General features: G+C 42.3%; 1 protein-coding gene and 1 non-coding gene across 5 annotated transcripts in view; one reads left to right on the top strand and one right to left on the bottom strand.

Annotated features, from left to right (window-relative positions):
• GART (phosphoribosylglycinamide formyltransferase, phosphoribosylglycinamide synthetase, phosphoribosylaminoimidazole synthetase) overlaps nt 7,329–14,470 on the bottom strand; it is a 29,202-nt gene continuing 22,060 nt past the window's right edge. For 3 of the 4 annotated variants that reach the window (XM_005674671.3, XM_005674675.3, XM_005674672.3), the window contains exons 18-23: nt 12,770–12,976; nt 11,532–11,669; nt 10,421–10,551; nt 10,050–10,191; nt 9,275–9,390; nt 7,330–9,192 (exon numbers count right to left, since the gene is read on the bottom strand). In XM_005674671.3, coding sequence (XP_005674728.3) covers nt 9,001–9,192; nt 9,275–9,390; nt 10,050–10,191; nt 10,421–10,551; nt 11,532–11,669; nt 12,770–12,976 — 926 coding nt within the window. In that variant the 3' untranslated portion in view covers nt 7,330–9,000. Of the gene's footprint in view, nt 9,193–9,274; nt 9,391–10,049; nt 10,192–10,420; nt 10,552–11,531; nt 11,670–12,769; nt 12,977–14,470 lie in introns of all 4 variants that reach the window. The other variant, XM_005674673.3, reaches the window with a different exon arrangement.
• On the top strand, nt 14,306–14,377 carry TRNAC-ACA. Its single transcript has one exon. It is a non-coding gene; the product is annotated as a tRNA-Cys (tRNA).

The raw sequence follows: 14,470 nt of genomic DNA, 5'->3' as shown, positions 1-14,470 counted from the left end.
AAATATCAATAACCTCAGATATGCAGATGACACCACCCTTATGGCAGAAAGTGAAGAGGAGCTAAAAAGCCTCTTGATGAAAGTGAGAGAGGAGAGCGAAAAAGTTGGCTTAAAGCTCAACATTCAGAAAAACGAAGATCATGGCATCTGGTCCCATCACTTCATGGGAAATAGATGGGGAAACAGTGGAAACAGTGTCAGACTTAAGTTTTTGGGGCTCCAAAATCAGTGCAGATGGTGATTGCAGCCATGAAATTAAAAGACACTTACTCCTTGCAAGAAAAGTTATGACCAACCTAGATAGTATATTCAAAAGCAGAGACATTACTTTGCTGACTAAGGTCCGTCTCGTCAAGGCTATGGTTTTTCCTGTGGTCATGTATGGATGTGAGAGTTGGACTCTGAAGAAGGCTGAGTGTCGAAGAATTGATGTTTTTGAACTGTGGTGTTGGAGAAGACTCTTGATAGTCCCTTGGACTGCAAGGAGATCCAACCAGTCCATTCTGAAGGAGATCAGTCCTGGGTGTTCTTTGGAAGGAATGATGCTAAAGCTGAAACTCCAGTACTTTGGCCATCTCATGCGAAGAGTTGACTCATTGGAAAAGACTCTGATGCTGGGAGGGATTGGGGGCAGGAGGAGACGGGGACGACTGAGGATGAGATGGCTGGATGGCATCACGGACTCGATGGATGTGAGTCTGAGTGAACTCCGGGAGATGGTGATGAACAGGGAGGCCTGGCGTGCTGCGATTCATGGGGTCGCAAAGAGTCGGACACGACTGAGCGACTGAACCGAACAAGTGTGAAATAATCATCACAATCACACTGATTAACAAATTAACATATCATCACCTCACATAGTTACTGTTATCTTTCCTTTTCTTCTTTTGAGATTCCAACTGCAGGATGGACAGCCTTCATCAATCCTTGGGAAACTTAGGACTTCATTTATAGGTAAAGAATTTTAATAAGGGAATTCCCTGGTGTTTCAGTGGTTAGGACTCTGCACTTCCACTGCAGCGGGCCAGGAAAAAAAGACTTTTTATCTGGAGTTAAGATTCATTATCTTCTTTTTCTCCTATGCATTGAGTTTGTTCAGCAGCAATTAAAATCCTATGTGGGGCTTCCCTGGTAGGTCAATGGTAAAGAATCTGCCCACCCATGCAGGAGACACAGGTTTGACCCCTGGTCCAGGAAGATCCCACATCCTGTGGAGCAGTTAAGTCTGTGTGCTACAATTACTGAGCCCATATTCCGAAACTGCTCAAGCCCACGTCTAGAATCCATGCTCTGCAACAAGAGGAGCCACAGCAATGAGAAGCGAGAGGGGAGTCCTCAATCACTACAAGAAGAGAAAGCCTGCTTATAGCAACAAAGACTCAGGGCAGTCAGTTCAGTTCAGCTCAGTAGTGTCCGACTTTCTGCATCTTCATGGACTGCAGCACATCAGGCCTCCCTGTCCATCACCAACTCCCAGAGCTTGCTCAAACCTCATGTCCATGGAGTTGGTGATGCCATCCAACCATCTCATCCTGTCATCCCCTTCTCCTCCTGCCCTCAGTCTCTCTCAGCATCAGGGTCTTTTCCATTCAGTCAGTTCTTCACAAAGAATTGGAGTTTCAGCTTCAGCACCAGTCCTTCCAATGAATATTCAGGACTGATTTCCTTCAGAATTGAGTGGTTGGATCTCCTTGCAGTCCAAGGGACTCTCAAGTGTCTTCTCTAACACAGTTCAAAAGCATCAATTCTTCAGCAGTCAGCTTTCTTTATAGTCCAACCCTCACATCATGACTACTGGAAAAATCATAGCCTTAACTAGACAGACCTTTGTTGGCAAAGTAATGTCTCTGCTTTTGAATATGCTGTCTAGGTTGGTCATAGCTTTTCTTCCAAGGAGCAAGTGTCTTAATTTTGTGGCTGCAGTCACTATGTGCAGTGATTTTGGAGCCCAAGAAAATAGTCTGTCACTGTTTCCCCATCTATTTGCCATGAAGTGATGGGACTGGATGCCATGATCTTAGTTATGTGAATGTTGAGTTTTAGGCCAGCTTTTTCATCCTCCTCTTTCACTTTCATCAAGAGGCTCTTTAGTTCCTCTTCACTTTCTGCCTTAAGGGTGGTATCATCTCTGTAACAGGTTGTTGAAAATTCTCCTGGAAGTCTTGATTCCAGCTTGTGCTTCATCTAGCCTGGCCTTTCACATGATGCATATAGTTAACAGGGTGACAAAAAAGCAATCACTCAGTTTTTAAAAAATTAAATAGCATTAAAATAAAAAACCCAATTAGGAATACATGTTACCAGTGAGGTAGGAGACACTAAAATTTATAAAATATTGCTGGAAGAAATGAAAGAAGACCCAAGTAAAAGGAAAGACATCCTATATTCATCGATTGGAAGACAATATTCAGATGGCAATACTCTCCATATTAATCTACAAGTTAAATTCCTTTCAAAATCTCAAGCCTTTTAAAAAAAGGTGACAAGGTGATCCTGAATTTACATGGCAAGTCCAGGTACACAGAATAGGGACTTCCCCGGTGGTCCAGTAGCTTAGACGCCACACTCCCAGTGCAGGAGGCCTGGGTTTGATCCCTGGTCAGGGATTGCACGTGCCACAACCAAGACCTGATGCAGCTCTATATATATATAAAATGGAACACAATATAAAAAAACAGTCTTGAACAAGAAGAACGAAAGTGAGGAGTCACACTTCCTTATTTCAAAACTCACTACAAAGCTACTGTAATCAAGACTTTGTGGTACTGGCATAGGATAGACAATGAATGTAGGATATCAATGAAATGCAATTGAAAGTCAAGAAATGAACTCATGCATTTTTGGTCAATTGATTTTTGACAAGTGTGCCAAGACAAATGGGTAAAATAGGCTTTTTAGTATGTGGTGCTGGGACAACTGTATATTCACTTGCAAATGAGTAAAGTTGAACCCTTGCTTCACATATTAAAAAATGAACTCAAGATGGATCAAAGGGCTTCCCAGGTGGCGCTAGTGGTAAAGAACCTGCCCGTCAATGCAGGAGACATAAGTGACATGCGTTTGATCCCCAGGTCAGGAAGGTGCTCTGGAGGACATGGCAACCCACTCCAGTATCCTTGCCTGGAGAATCTCATGGATGGAGGAGCCTGGAGGGCTGCAGTCCATAGGGTTGCAGAGAGTCGGACATGAGTGAAGCAACTTAGCACACAAACATATAAAACTCTTAGAAGGAAACAGATGTAAAGCTTTGTAATCTTGCATTTGGCAATGGTTTCTTAGATACGATACCAAAAGCACAAATAACAAAAAATAGAAAATTGGGCTTCATCAAAATTAAGAATATCTGTGCTTCAAAGAACACCATTAAGAAACTGCAAACGCATGCCACATAATATGAGAATTTTCAGATCACATATCTGTTAAGAGTCTGATATCCAGAATATATAAAGAGCTCTTAAAATTCATTAATAAAAAGAAATTTAACAGTTTAAAAATGAGCAAAGATTTGAATACCACATTTCAACCAAGTGAAAGTCACTCAGTCATGTCCAACTCTTTGTGACCCCATGGACTGTAGCCCTCCAGGCTCCCCTGTCTGTGGAATTCTCCAGGCAAGAATACAGGAGTGGGTAGCCATTCCCTTCTCCAGGAGATTTTCCCTATCCAGGGCTTGAACCCAAGTCTCCTGCGTTGCAGGGAGATTCTTTACCATCTGAGCCGAAGCCCATTTCACCAAAGATGATGTACAAATAACCACTAAAACATTAAAAGATGCTTATTTCTCATTGCTATTATCTGGAACCCTGTATTCAGTTGGACATGTCTTTCCATTTCTCCTTTGCCTTTTGCTTCTCCTCTTTTCTCAGCTGTTTGTAAGGCCTCCTCAGAGAACCACGTTTCCTTCTTGGATTTTTTTCTTTGGGATAGTTTTGGTCACTGCCTTCTGTACAGTATTATGGACCTCTGTCCTTAGTTCTTCAGGCACTCTGTCTACCACATCTAATACCTTGAATCTGTTCATCACCTCCACTGTATAATCATAAGGGATTTGAGGTAGGTCATACCTGAATGGGCACTACTTTCTTCAATTTAAGTTTGAATTTTGCATTAAGGAGCTGATGATCTGAGCCACAGTCAACTCCTGGTCTTGTTTTTGCCGACTGTATAGAGCTGCTCCATCTTCAGCTGCAAAGAATATCACCAATCTGATTTTGGTATTGACTGGTGATGTCCATATGTAGTCTTCTCTTGTGTCGCTGAAAGAGGGTGTTTGCAGTGTGTTCTCTTGGCAAAACTCTGTTACCCTTTGCCCTGCTTCATTCTGTACTCCAAGGCCAAACTTGCCTGTTACTCCAGGTATCTCTTACTTCCTACTTTTGTGTTCCAATCCCCTATAATGAAAAAGACATCTTTTTTTGGTGTTAGTTCTAGAAGGTCTTGAAGGTCATCACAGAAGCATTCAACTTGAGCTTCTTTGGCATCAGTGGTTGGGGATAGACTTGGATTATAGTGTTAAATGGTCTTGGAAACAAACCAAGATCATTCTGTTGTTTTTGAGATTTCACCTAAGTCTGCATGCAGTTGGGCCCCTTTCTCCCCTGCCACCAGAGGATGTTCTTGACCCAGGGATTGAACCTGTGTCTCCTGCATTGGCAGGTGGATTCTTTACTGCTGAGCCACCAGGGAAGCCCTTTGAACTTTTATTTTTCCCTTATTTTGCAAAAGGCACACCTGACACCTTAAATCTTACAGGGTGCTGTGAACACCCTCAGGGCACCAAAAGAAGGCATGGTTGAAAAGGCTGATTTGCTGTGGAGGTGGAGAATAGGAAATAAATTCTTGACAAAATTGGAGGGTTTCCAATACTTGGCTTTCAACACAATCTAGTAGATTTGTCAGCTGATCTTTTTCTCCATATGGATTTTAGTTCCCCTTTTGTGGATCAGACTTGTGCCACCTACATTGGGAGCACCGAGTCTTAACCACTGGACTGCCAGGGAAGTCCCTCAGCTGAATATTAAAAATGATTTTTAATGATAAGACCTTGTTTTGGTTTTGTTTATAACAGAAGCAGTCAAGGAATTGAGTGATAATGCTCCAGAAAACTTCATATTAATTTTTGGAGGTTTGTGGTGCAGAAAGATTTAAAATGCAGTTTGACTTCAGTGTCCACAGGTATCTCATGAACCTTTTAAAAAATAAATTTATTTGTAATATTAGGCTTCCCAGGTGGTGCTAGGGTAAAGAATCCGCCTTGCCAAAGCAGGAGGTGCAAATGACACTGGTTTGATCCCTGCCTTGGGAAGATCCCCTGGAGTAGGAAATGGCAACCGATTCTGGTATTCTTGCCTGAGAAATTCCATAGGCAGAGGAGCCTGGCAGGATACAGCCCATGGGCTTGCACAATCAGACATGACTGAGTGACTGAGCACATCTGTAGTATCATCCATGCAATGCTTTACTGCAGTGCTCACAGTACAGGTGGGGCTCAGGAGTTAGCACTTTTAAGAAGCTTAGCCAGGAACCTACCAGGTTAACAGACAATTTTAGGACTAGGATTGCTGTTCAGGTGGATTAGTATGTTTTGAAACCAGAGGCATCCTGTGGGCTCCTGGGCATGGAAACCTTTTATCTCCCATTTTTTTGTAGGCAAGACTCCAGCCTCCATGACCTTCCCTGAGTTCCAAAGAGTGGATTTGAACAGTTGCTAATCAAAGTGAGGAGCAGCCAAGAAACCAGCTGAGGCAAGATTAAAGGAGACCCACAACCTGTGACCCCACACGTACCCCAACCTTGTCAGCAACCCCACCCTTGAAGTGTTTTTATAAAACTCAACAAATCCTTCCAGGTTAGGACACATACTTTTTCAAGCCAGGAGCCTTCTGTGCCCATCTTTACCTGGCAAAGCAGTAAGGTTCTCCTTTTCTATTTTACCCAAACTGAGATTTGATTTGGCACAGGTGCAAAGAGGCAGAATTTTTGGCATTATAAGGTCATTGCCTCCAAAGACCTCTATTCCCATAGCTCTGGGAGACTGTTAATCTCCTGTCTTTAAGGATTTGCTTGTTCCAGACATCCCACATAAATGGAATCTTAAATGTGCAGTCACGTGACTGGCTTCTTTCACTTAGTATAATGTTACAAGGTTGATCCATGTTGCAACCAGTACTTATTTCCTTTTTATGGCAGAGTAATATTTCATTGCAGGGATAGTTTACATTTACTTGACTTCATTATCTAATGGACATTTAGATTATTTCTGGTTACAGCCTTGTGGTTAATGTAAGGTTTACATGGCTTGAGAAAGAATGGCTAAGAAGACTGTCTAAAAGAGCGTAGGGATGGAGGAGGTAAAAATTGCGTATTAGGTAATTGGTAAAAAGCAATTCAGGCTTTTTACCAGTTCAGATAAAAAAGAGGAACTGTCAGCATAATGTGAACTTCAAAAAATAACTGTAATATTAGTCTCCCCAAACCTCTTGCAGCTGCATGTCACCTGACCTTTGGAGCTGGGCCTTTGTCAAATTGGGGTCTCTGAGCATGGGAATCCTTGTCATGTGGCATCCACCATCATGTGAGGCAACCCAAAGGCAGTGTCCTAGTCTCTTTACCCCAGGCCGTTAGAGTAGGGTGAGTGACCTAGACTTGACCAGTCAGATGATCCTACTTGGGCAAGTGACCCAGAGACTGAGGAAGTCAGGGTGCACGTCAGTCGTGGAAGCGGCGACAGACTGCTCACTGAAGCGAGGCCGGGGGAGCCTGACTTGGCCATGGCACCCACATCCTTGCCCGTCTTCCCCTGGGCTGTGGTTCCGACTGCTCAGCATGGGAGCAAAGAGCCAAGAAAACTCTGGTGAAAAAAGGTTATGAGGGACTAGCTACACCAGTTACCAAATGCCATATTGTACTGGAGTTACTTAACTTGGCACATTATTTAACTTTACTTAGCACAACTCGGGGGATCTCAGTTCCCCAACCAAGACTGAACCTAGGACCTTGGCAGTGAAAAGTGATGAGTCCTAACCACTGGACTGCCAGGGGATTCCTTGTACTTGAGTTATTTTTAAAAGTTTGTATAGCAGTTAAAAAATGGTAAAACATTTAAGAAGGTACATTTAGAGGCTAAAACCTCTTAAAAAATTATTGTAACATTCCTCTCTAGAATATCTGGCTTACCCATCACTTTGGAACCGACACTTGAATGCTCTGTTGTGTATAACCTGCACAACCGATTAAAGTCAAACCCCTTTTCCCCTATCTCATATCTTTATACCTGAACACAATGTAGGGGCTTGTTTAATCCTGCTTACACAAATAGAAACAGAGACATTAAAGACAAACATCCGTATTTCATTAACAAAAGAATTTAACATCTGTTGTCACCCTTCTATGCATTTCCTCTTTCTTATGTTAAATGACCTTTTCTCAAGTATCATTTTAAACCAATGGCTGCACATACACTCAACATGTCCAAATACTGTTTATCACAATGGCTGTACATACACTCAACATGTCCAAATACTGTTTATCACAAACCAGACAGCAGAACACCCTATGTGACTCCTTTGTCCTTTCAGTATGCAAGAGTCCTGCCTGCTTTTATTTTTTTGGTTCTGTCAACCAGGTATTTCTGACACATTTTGATTCTTCCTATCTGAAGATATTGGATCAGCTGCCTTCCATGGAGTCCAGGTTCCTTTTTGTGGGGATTAGTGTCTAAATTATATTTATTAGGTCACAAATAGATTGGTTTTTCTAATTTACATCTTGGTATCAGCTTCTACTTTTATTACAGGATGTGATTTTATCAACTAAATAACATTTTGCTTTCTATCTTCCAACTTTCTAAAAATTTCATAGGATAGTGTTGGCACTTAATTATGTACATAATAGGCACATAATTATGTTGAATGAACTCCCTAGACAAAAATGAATCAACTGTTTCTGCAGCAAAGGTACCTGCATGAACTGATATACCTGGAACAGCATTTGATGGCAGTTGCTGACTACAGTCAATGAGAGGTAGGGTAGTGTTGCCCAGCTGCCTGGGGAAGCCGGCTTGGACCAGAGGCAGTGAAGACGGTCTCTCTACAAGGTCTCTGTCTTTTCATCTGACTTTGTTTCTCTTCACCCTCTACTCTTTCCCATTCTAAGGCGAGAGCTTACTATCTTCTATGTGTAACTACTGTAAGGGTCCTGTACTGGAGGTTTTGAGTTTAAACTCCAAGGGAGGACTTGTATAGGGCTTCCAGGTACCTTCCAGTAAGGTGCCCATTGCTGGGCAGGCAGAACTTTTAAGCCCCTTTGAAAGTGGCTCAGAAGTTTAAGGCTGGCTGGCTAGTTGCCTGTGGGCCTGGTGGCCATTCACTGTTGGCTCAGCTGTGACAGAAATGTGGTCCTGTTTGTAGGGTCATGTGCATATGCCCGGTGTGTGAACCTAGACCTCCCAGTTCCAGAATTGCATATCCAGACTAGAAAGAACTGGCCAGGGAGGGAAACCATGTGGTCCCTTTAAACGCTTTACTACTCTGAGTAGATTGCCTTCCATCCTCCCAAACTGTGAACCTGAAATCTGGGTATTATAGAAACTGTCAATTATTACAGGAATGTGTAATGATACTTCAAAGCACAGAGAACACTATCCCTCAATGGGAGCTACCCAGAAATTTTATGATACCAACTTATGATCAGAATAATTCGAGAAGTCTCAAATTAGTACAGATATACAATACGGGGACGAGATACTAACTTATTAGACTTGTTAGCTCTTTGAAAAAGAAACGACTAAGTTTTGGTATCATACTTGGCTGAGAGTAAAAGGAATTCTGAAGGCCTAGTTTGATTATGAACAAGAAGGCCCCGAACAGGTAAAACCTGAAAGGCCACTGTAGGTAACACACAGATATCTCACACATCTTTTAGGCAGAGTCCAGGATAAAAAGTCACCCTGCAGCACCTACAATGCTCTCAAAACTGTCTGCATTCCCGGGTGATGATGCTTCAGTCCTCTGTGACCCAACAGATTCTGCCATTTTCTCCAAGACATACAGCTCCACTGGCTACCAGCTGGAGGGCTGAGGGAAATATTTTATGTTCTGCTAATTTTACTCTCTCAGATAGAGTTTCAACAGTGTCACCCCTCTTCACTGGAACGGCTTCCTGTAAGATAATTTGACCAGCATCTACATCTTCCTGGAAAAGAAAGCAGAAGTTTTGAATGTTACCTCTGGCAACTGCAAATGACATTTAAATACTAATCACGAGCCATACTCACAGCTACAAAGTGCACGGTGCACCCGGTGACTGTGACCCCAGCGTCCAGGACTTGTTCATGGGCATTTGAACCCTTAAACGAAGGGAGCAAGGATGGGTGGATATTGAGCATTTTCCCTGGAAATTAATTAAAATGTGGTCAAAATAGGGAATGTACACTTTCCTGTCTAGAATCAGGAGTCAACAGGAGCAAGCTTTCTCTAGGTTGGGTGTTTTCATTGTCAAAGACAGAAATGAGGAAAAGTGAAATACACGTTCTCATCCAAGGAGGCCCTGGGAGCAGCAGGTTTCTGCCTTGCACAAATGAAGACACAATGAGAGACTCTGAACAGGTGCCAGCAGTGTTTCAAAGCTGGAGGGGAAGGGGTCTACTCTGGCTTATAGGGCTCCTGACATTAACAGCGGATCCTGTGCAATCTGACAATAATGCCTTCTTTGCCATTTTCTGGCAATGGTTCACACTTCTAAACAAGGAAAAAAGTCTCCTCCCAGTATTTATCCAGAAGATGAAATATTATATTTGTATTAATGTGAAAGCAACCTAAGCTATCTTAGAAAACATAATTATAGCACACCAAAGAAAACTGATGAAGAAGGATAGTAAGTCATCACTGGGTCATATTCTGGGCTAAAGGCAAAGGAAATTCAATTATTATGTGTGTCAAAATAAAATGTCATAGTAGCTCTCTCATGACTGGAATGGTTTGGTAAATTAACCACCCTAGAGTCATTTTCAGTTGATTTCTCAATGTGGTATCAAACAGTTTTTTGCTTACCATTCCATTTTCTGACAAAGGGGCCAGACAAAATTCTCATGAATCCTGCAAGACAGACTATGTCTGTGGAGAACTCTTCAAGGACTTTGTCAACCGCATTGTCAAATGCTGCACGATTTTTATATAATTTATGGTTAATTACCTAGAAGAGAAACAGGTAAGTACCATCTGTCTCCAACAAATTAACCAAAAATTATTTAAAATCCAACCTATAAATAGACCACACTGACCATCTGAAGACATGTGATATCAAGAATGAAGGAATGAACTGGAATGCCTAGTAGCCACCCCAAATCCAGATGTCTTAAGAACACTTAGGGGCAGATTATGAGCTTGAATAATCTGTTAAGGTGCTTTTCAAAGTAACTTACTCTGGTGGGAATCCCGGCTTTTTCTGCTTTATCTAAGCCAGCCACTGCAGCTTTGTTGGAGATCACAACGACAATGTGTGCCAAGCTACCTGGCTCCCTAGTGCTGTCTATGAGAGCTTGGAGGTTCGATCCTGAAAAAAGGCAGAAAAACAGAGGTGAAGGCATACTTCTTTAAAAGGTTTATATACTTCAAATAGGGAATAGTCAAGATTTTTGAATAAAAATGTCTTGGAAAAGATTGGCAAAATATGTGAGGCTTTTACATTTCCTTCCTCTTGGAATAATATATTAGTATCTCATGAAAACATACGCACAAAATATGAATTAGCATAGCAGTAGAAACAGTTTAACACATGTTAAAACTGAAGGAGGAGGAACAAGCTGCTTAATTAAACAAGAAAAAACCCGAACACTTTCAAGAAGAAACCACTACGACTGACCTCTTACAATCATTTCTTTGCTTTACCATCAACTTGGGTCCAAAGTATACCGAAACCTTAAAATAGACTTGTAAAGCATTTATATTTCTGAGAATGTAAAGAAAGAATCTGATATGTACTTATGAACCTATTGTATATTTACAAGAATGTTCATAGCAAAGTCACTTAAAACAGTGGTGGGAACTGCTGGGTGATCCAGCAGTCAGGACTCTGTCCACTTACTGCCAAAGGCCTGGGTTCAACCCCATAAGCCAAAAATCGTGCTGTATCCATCCATATGAGAGAAAACAAGGCTCTTATTACTTTACCCCTCTGCCCACAAGAGGCAAATGAAAATTTTGTACTAAACTACTGTTGACAATTAAAAAAAGCCTCAACTGTCTTAAGACTTTCAACTATAAAGCTACAATCGAAAAGTTGCAATTTGCAGTCTAGAAAAGCTTCTCTCTCTTCAACCATGTTCCCAACACCCTCTAATTTTCCTTTAGAAGCTGTCTAAGATGCCTGAGAAAAGTGGAAGGACTGAGAATGCAGAATAGCTAACATTCCTTAATAATACCCAGCCCCACTCTAACACTGTTCTTACAGTTGGAGGTTTTTTTAGGGGGAAGAATGGGAGAAAAGGAAGCACATGTCTACAGTTCTGTAGTAAAGAGGGAGCCATGTCTCACCTGTCCCAGATATTAAGACAGCTACTCTTGCCTTTTTCGGTTGAACAGAGATATGATTTCTCAGGGTTCCATTCTCCAGTACTGATCCATTTATTTGCATGGTTTCAATCAGATGCTCGACTTTCACACGAGGAGAACCTTTGGTGCAAACATACCCAATAAATAAGTCAAGAACAACTGTGAATTAACAGTAATATGGAAAGAGAAGTGTTTTAAAAACACTTTAGAACACTATCATTTTATTCTGAAAATAAGATATGCAGGATTAAAACAAATAGTAAGTTTGTTTTACTTATCATTACTCACTCACAGAAATTTCCTGAAGGCAGACACTGCCCACTTCAACTAAAAGCTACAGCACTGTAGGTAAAGTGGATATGTTAGTGCCTGCCAGTGTTCTCTCCCATTTCCCGTAGATTTTCCAACCACACTAGTGTTACGACCTCTCAGCTTCAAGGATAGCCATGTGACCAAGCAAGACCATTCAAAGGTTTGATATAGGAAGGTGAGAAAGAGAGGGCCTCTCCCAGTGCAATGTGAGTTGAAGGATGTGGGCTCAAGACATCTTACAGGTATTTGGAGAGCCTGCCTGAAAATGAAACCTACACAGTAAAGGAATGAAAGGCAAAATTAACGAGTCTTGACATCTCTGTTAGAGAATCTGAGTGTATTTTCTGCCGTTCTGCCAATTTCTAGTGCTTCTAACAGAGTTCCGGGTAATACAGTGCTTGTCAGGGTGCTTGCTCACTGCTCCTCGAATTGAGCTGTGTCACAAAGCAGAGCCTGACTTAAGTCCTCGCGTGAGAGATTACTTTGGGAAGTGACAGGGAATGATGATGGGGAAGACTCTTACACTGCGTGTGTTACTCAGCTGGTCACCACTGTGGGCAACTTGGGCTTGGTCCCACTGGGACCCTCAGAGGAGCCGTGTAGACAGACTGTGCCTAGAACTGCTCCCGCCTTCTGTTTCTCAAGTGGGTGCTGACTCATTACCTCTCACCCTACTGATCAAGGGCTGCTTCCTGCAGGGTGTGGTTGTTCGAGTGACTGCTACACACAGGGGTCAGACCCTGAGGCAGAAATGAAGAGACGCGTGGTGTGGTATTACTGGCTGGGATGTTTCCATGTGACAGCTGTGTAAAGATAGTTGCCATAGCAATGGGTGGGCAGAGCTCCTAAGGCAGGGCACAGTTATACTGAAGGTTATAGATCTAAGAGCCACTGAAGGAACACGTTACCTTCGGGACACGCAACCACTCTGCCAATCACCCAGGCTTCTTCCTGGTGCTGCTCAATATCCTGCAGAGTCTGCTTCACCAGGTCCTCTGACACCACGAGGGCAGCCCCAATCCCACAGTTAAATGTTCTGGCCATCTCCTCTTCAGAGAGGTGGCCTTCCTGCTGTAACCATGAGAAGATCCTGGGGACCCTCCAGGTCTGGGCATCTGAAAACAGGCAAGAGTTGTTCCTTAACCTACTGTTGACCCAAAGTATAAAAGCATGCACATTTATAAAGCTATGGAAATTAAAACCAGGACGGCTATTTTATATAAGGAGAAACTACTAACTGGCCTTTCAGAAGCTTTCTGGGGATCCATCTGTACTAAGGCATTAAGAATACTTTTGTCTCACACTTGGCCAATATTCACAATTGAGCAAATTTTTGCTCAATTAGTTTTGTGCTGCATTAACTACCTAGATCCTTAGAAATTCCCTGATGAAACAGATGCTCTAATGGGGCTGAATTCCAGTAAAGGCTGACATAGTACCCTTCTGAGAACGTCCAGTTGGGTCTTAGCGATGATGAAAACGCACCCTAAGTTTGACACAAAACTAGTGGCTTATATACAGACTTAGAGGAAATACAGCTACTACTGTAGAAAACTTAAGCTACATAGAAAAGTTTAAGAGCAATACTCTGCCCCTCTGCATTTATTTTAAAATTTAGGGAAACCCCTGTCAGTCCAGTGGTTAGGACGTGCCAGGTTCACTTCCTAATAAGGAATTAAGATCTTGCAAACTGCACAGTGGGGCCAAAAAATAAAACAAAAACAACTAACAAGCTAGACTTAGGTCTGTTTAAAAACTGTTTTTGTTCGTTTTTTTTTTGGCCCCACTGCATGGCTTGCAGGATCTTAGTTCCTGGACCAGGGACTGAAATGAGGCCACCACAGTGAAGTGCTGACTCATAACCACTGGCTCACCAGGGAATTCCCAACCAATAAGTTTCCTGAAACAGCAATCTTCACTTACTGTCTCTGTATCTCTGCTATCATCCCTTGTGCCAATAATCTAGGGGGTGGAATCTACCCTCTCAAGTTGCTTTTTGACACTGCTAACCAGTGTCATGTTGAAAACCTTGCTTGGAGTTGATACTTTCACATGGTTTACTCCCTGATTCAGACTGTTTTAACCTCTCACAGAAATATTGCAATGAACATGTCAAAGACTTAAAACACTGGATTCTCATTCTCTATTCAAATCTACTCTTCTCCTGTCCTATGCACGCTCCCACCTATGTACCCACTAAACCAGAAACCTGGGACTTCTTTTTTCATGTTAAGCACACAATGATTCTTCTCTCTTCCCAATGCCTTGGTTTGGGTCCTCTCTATCCCGCACATGGACTATTTAATAACTACCATTTCCCTTTCCCTCCCGGCAAGTTCCTGATTCTATCTTGACAGAGCTTAAGCTTACCAACCCCCTAGAGAATCTGCTTAGAAAATCTCATCTGATATAATTACAGGGCTGTATGCCTTATATGTAGGACTTCCCTTGTAGCTCAGATGGTAAAGCGTCTGCCTACAATGCAGGAGACCCGGGTTCGATCCCTGGGTGGGGAAGATCCCCTGCAGAAGAAAATGGCAACTCATTCCAGTACTCTTGCCTAGAAAATCCCATGGATGGAGGAGCGTGGTAGGCTACAGTCCATGCGG

This window comes from Capra hircus, chromosome 1, assembly GCF_001704415.2.
Source record: "Capra hircus breed San Clemente chromosome 1, ASM170441v1, whole genome shotgun sequence".
Classification (NCBI taxonomy): Eukaryota; Metazoa; Chordata; class Mammalia; order Artiodactyla; family Bovidae; genus Capra; species Capra hircus.
This window is presented reverse-complemented; position numbering and strand designations above follow the sequence as displayed.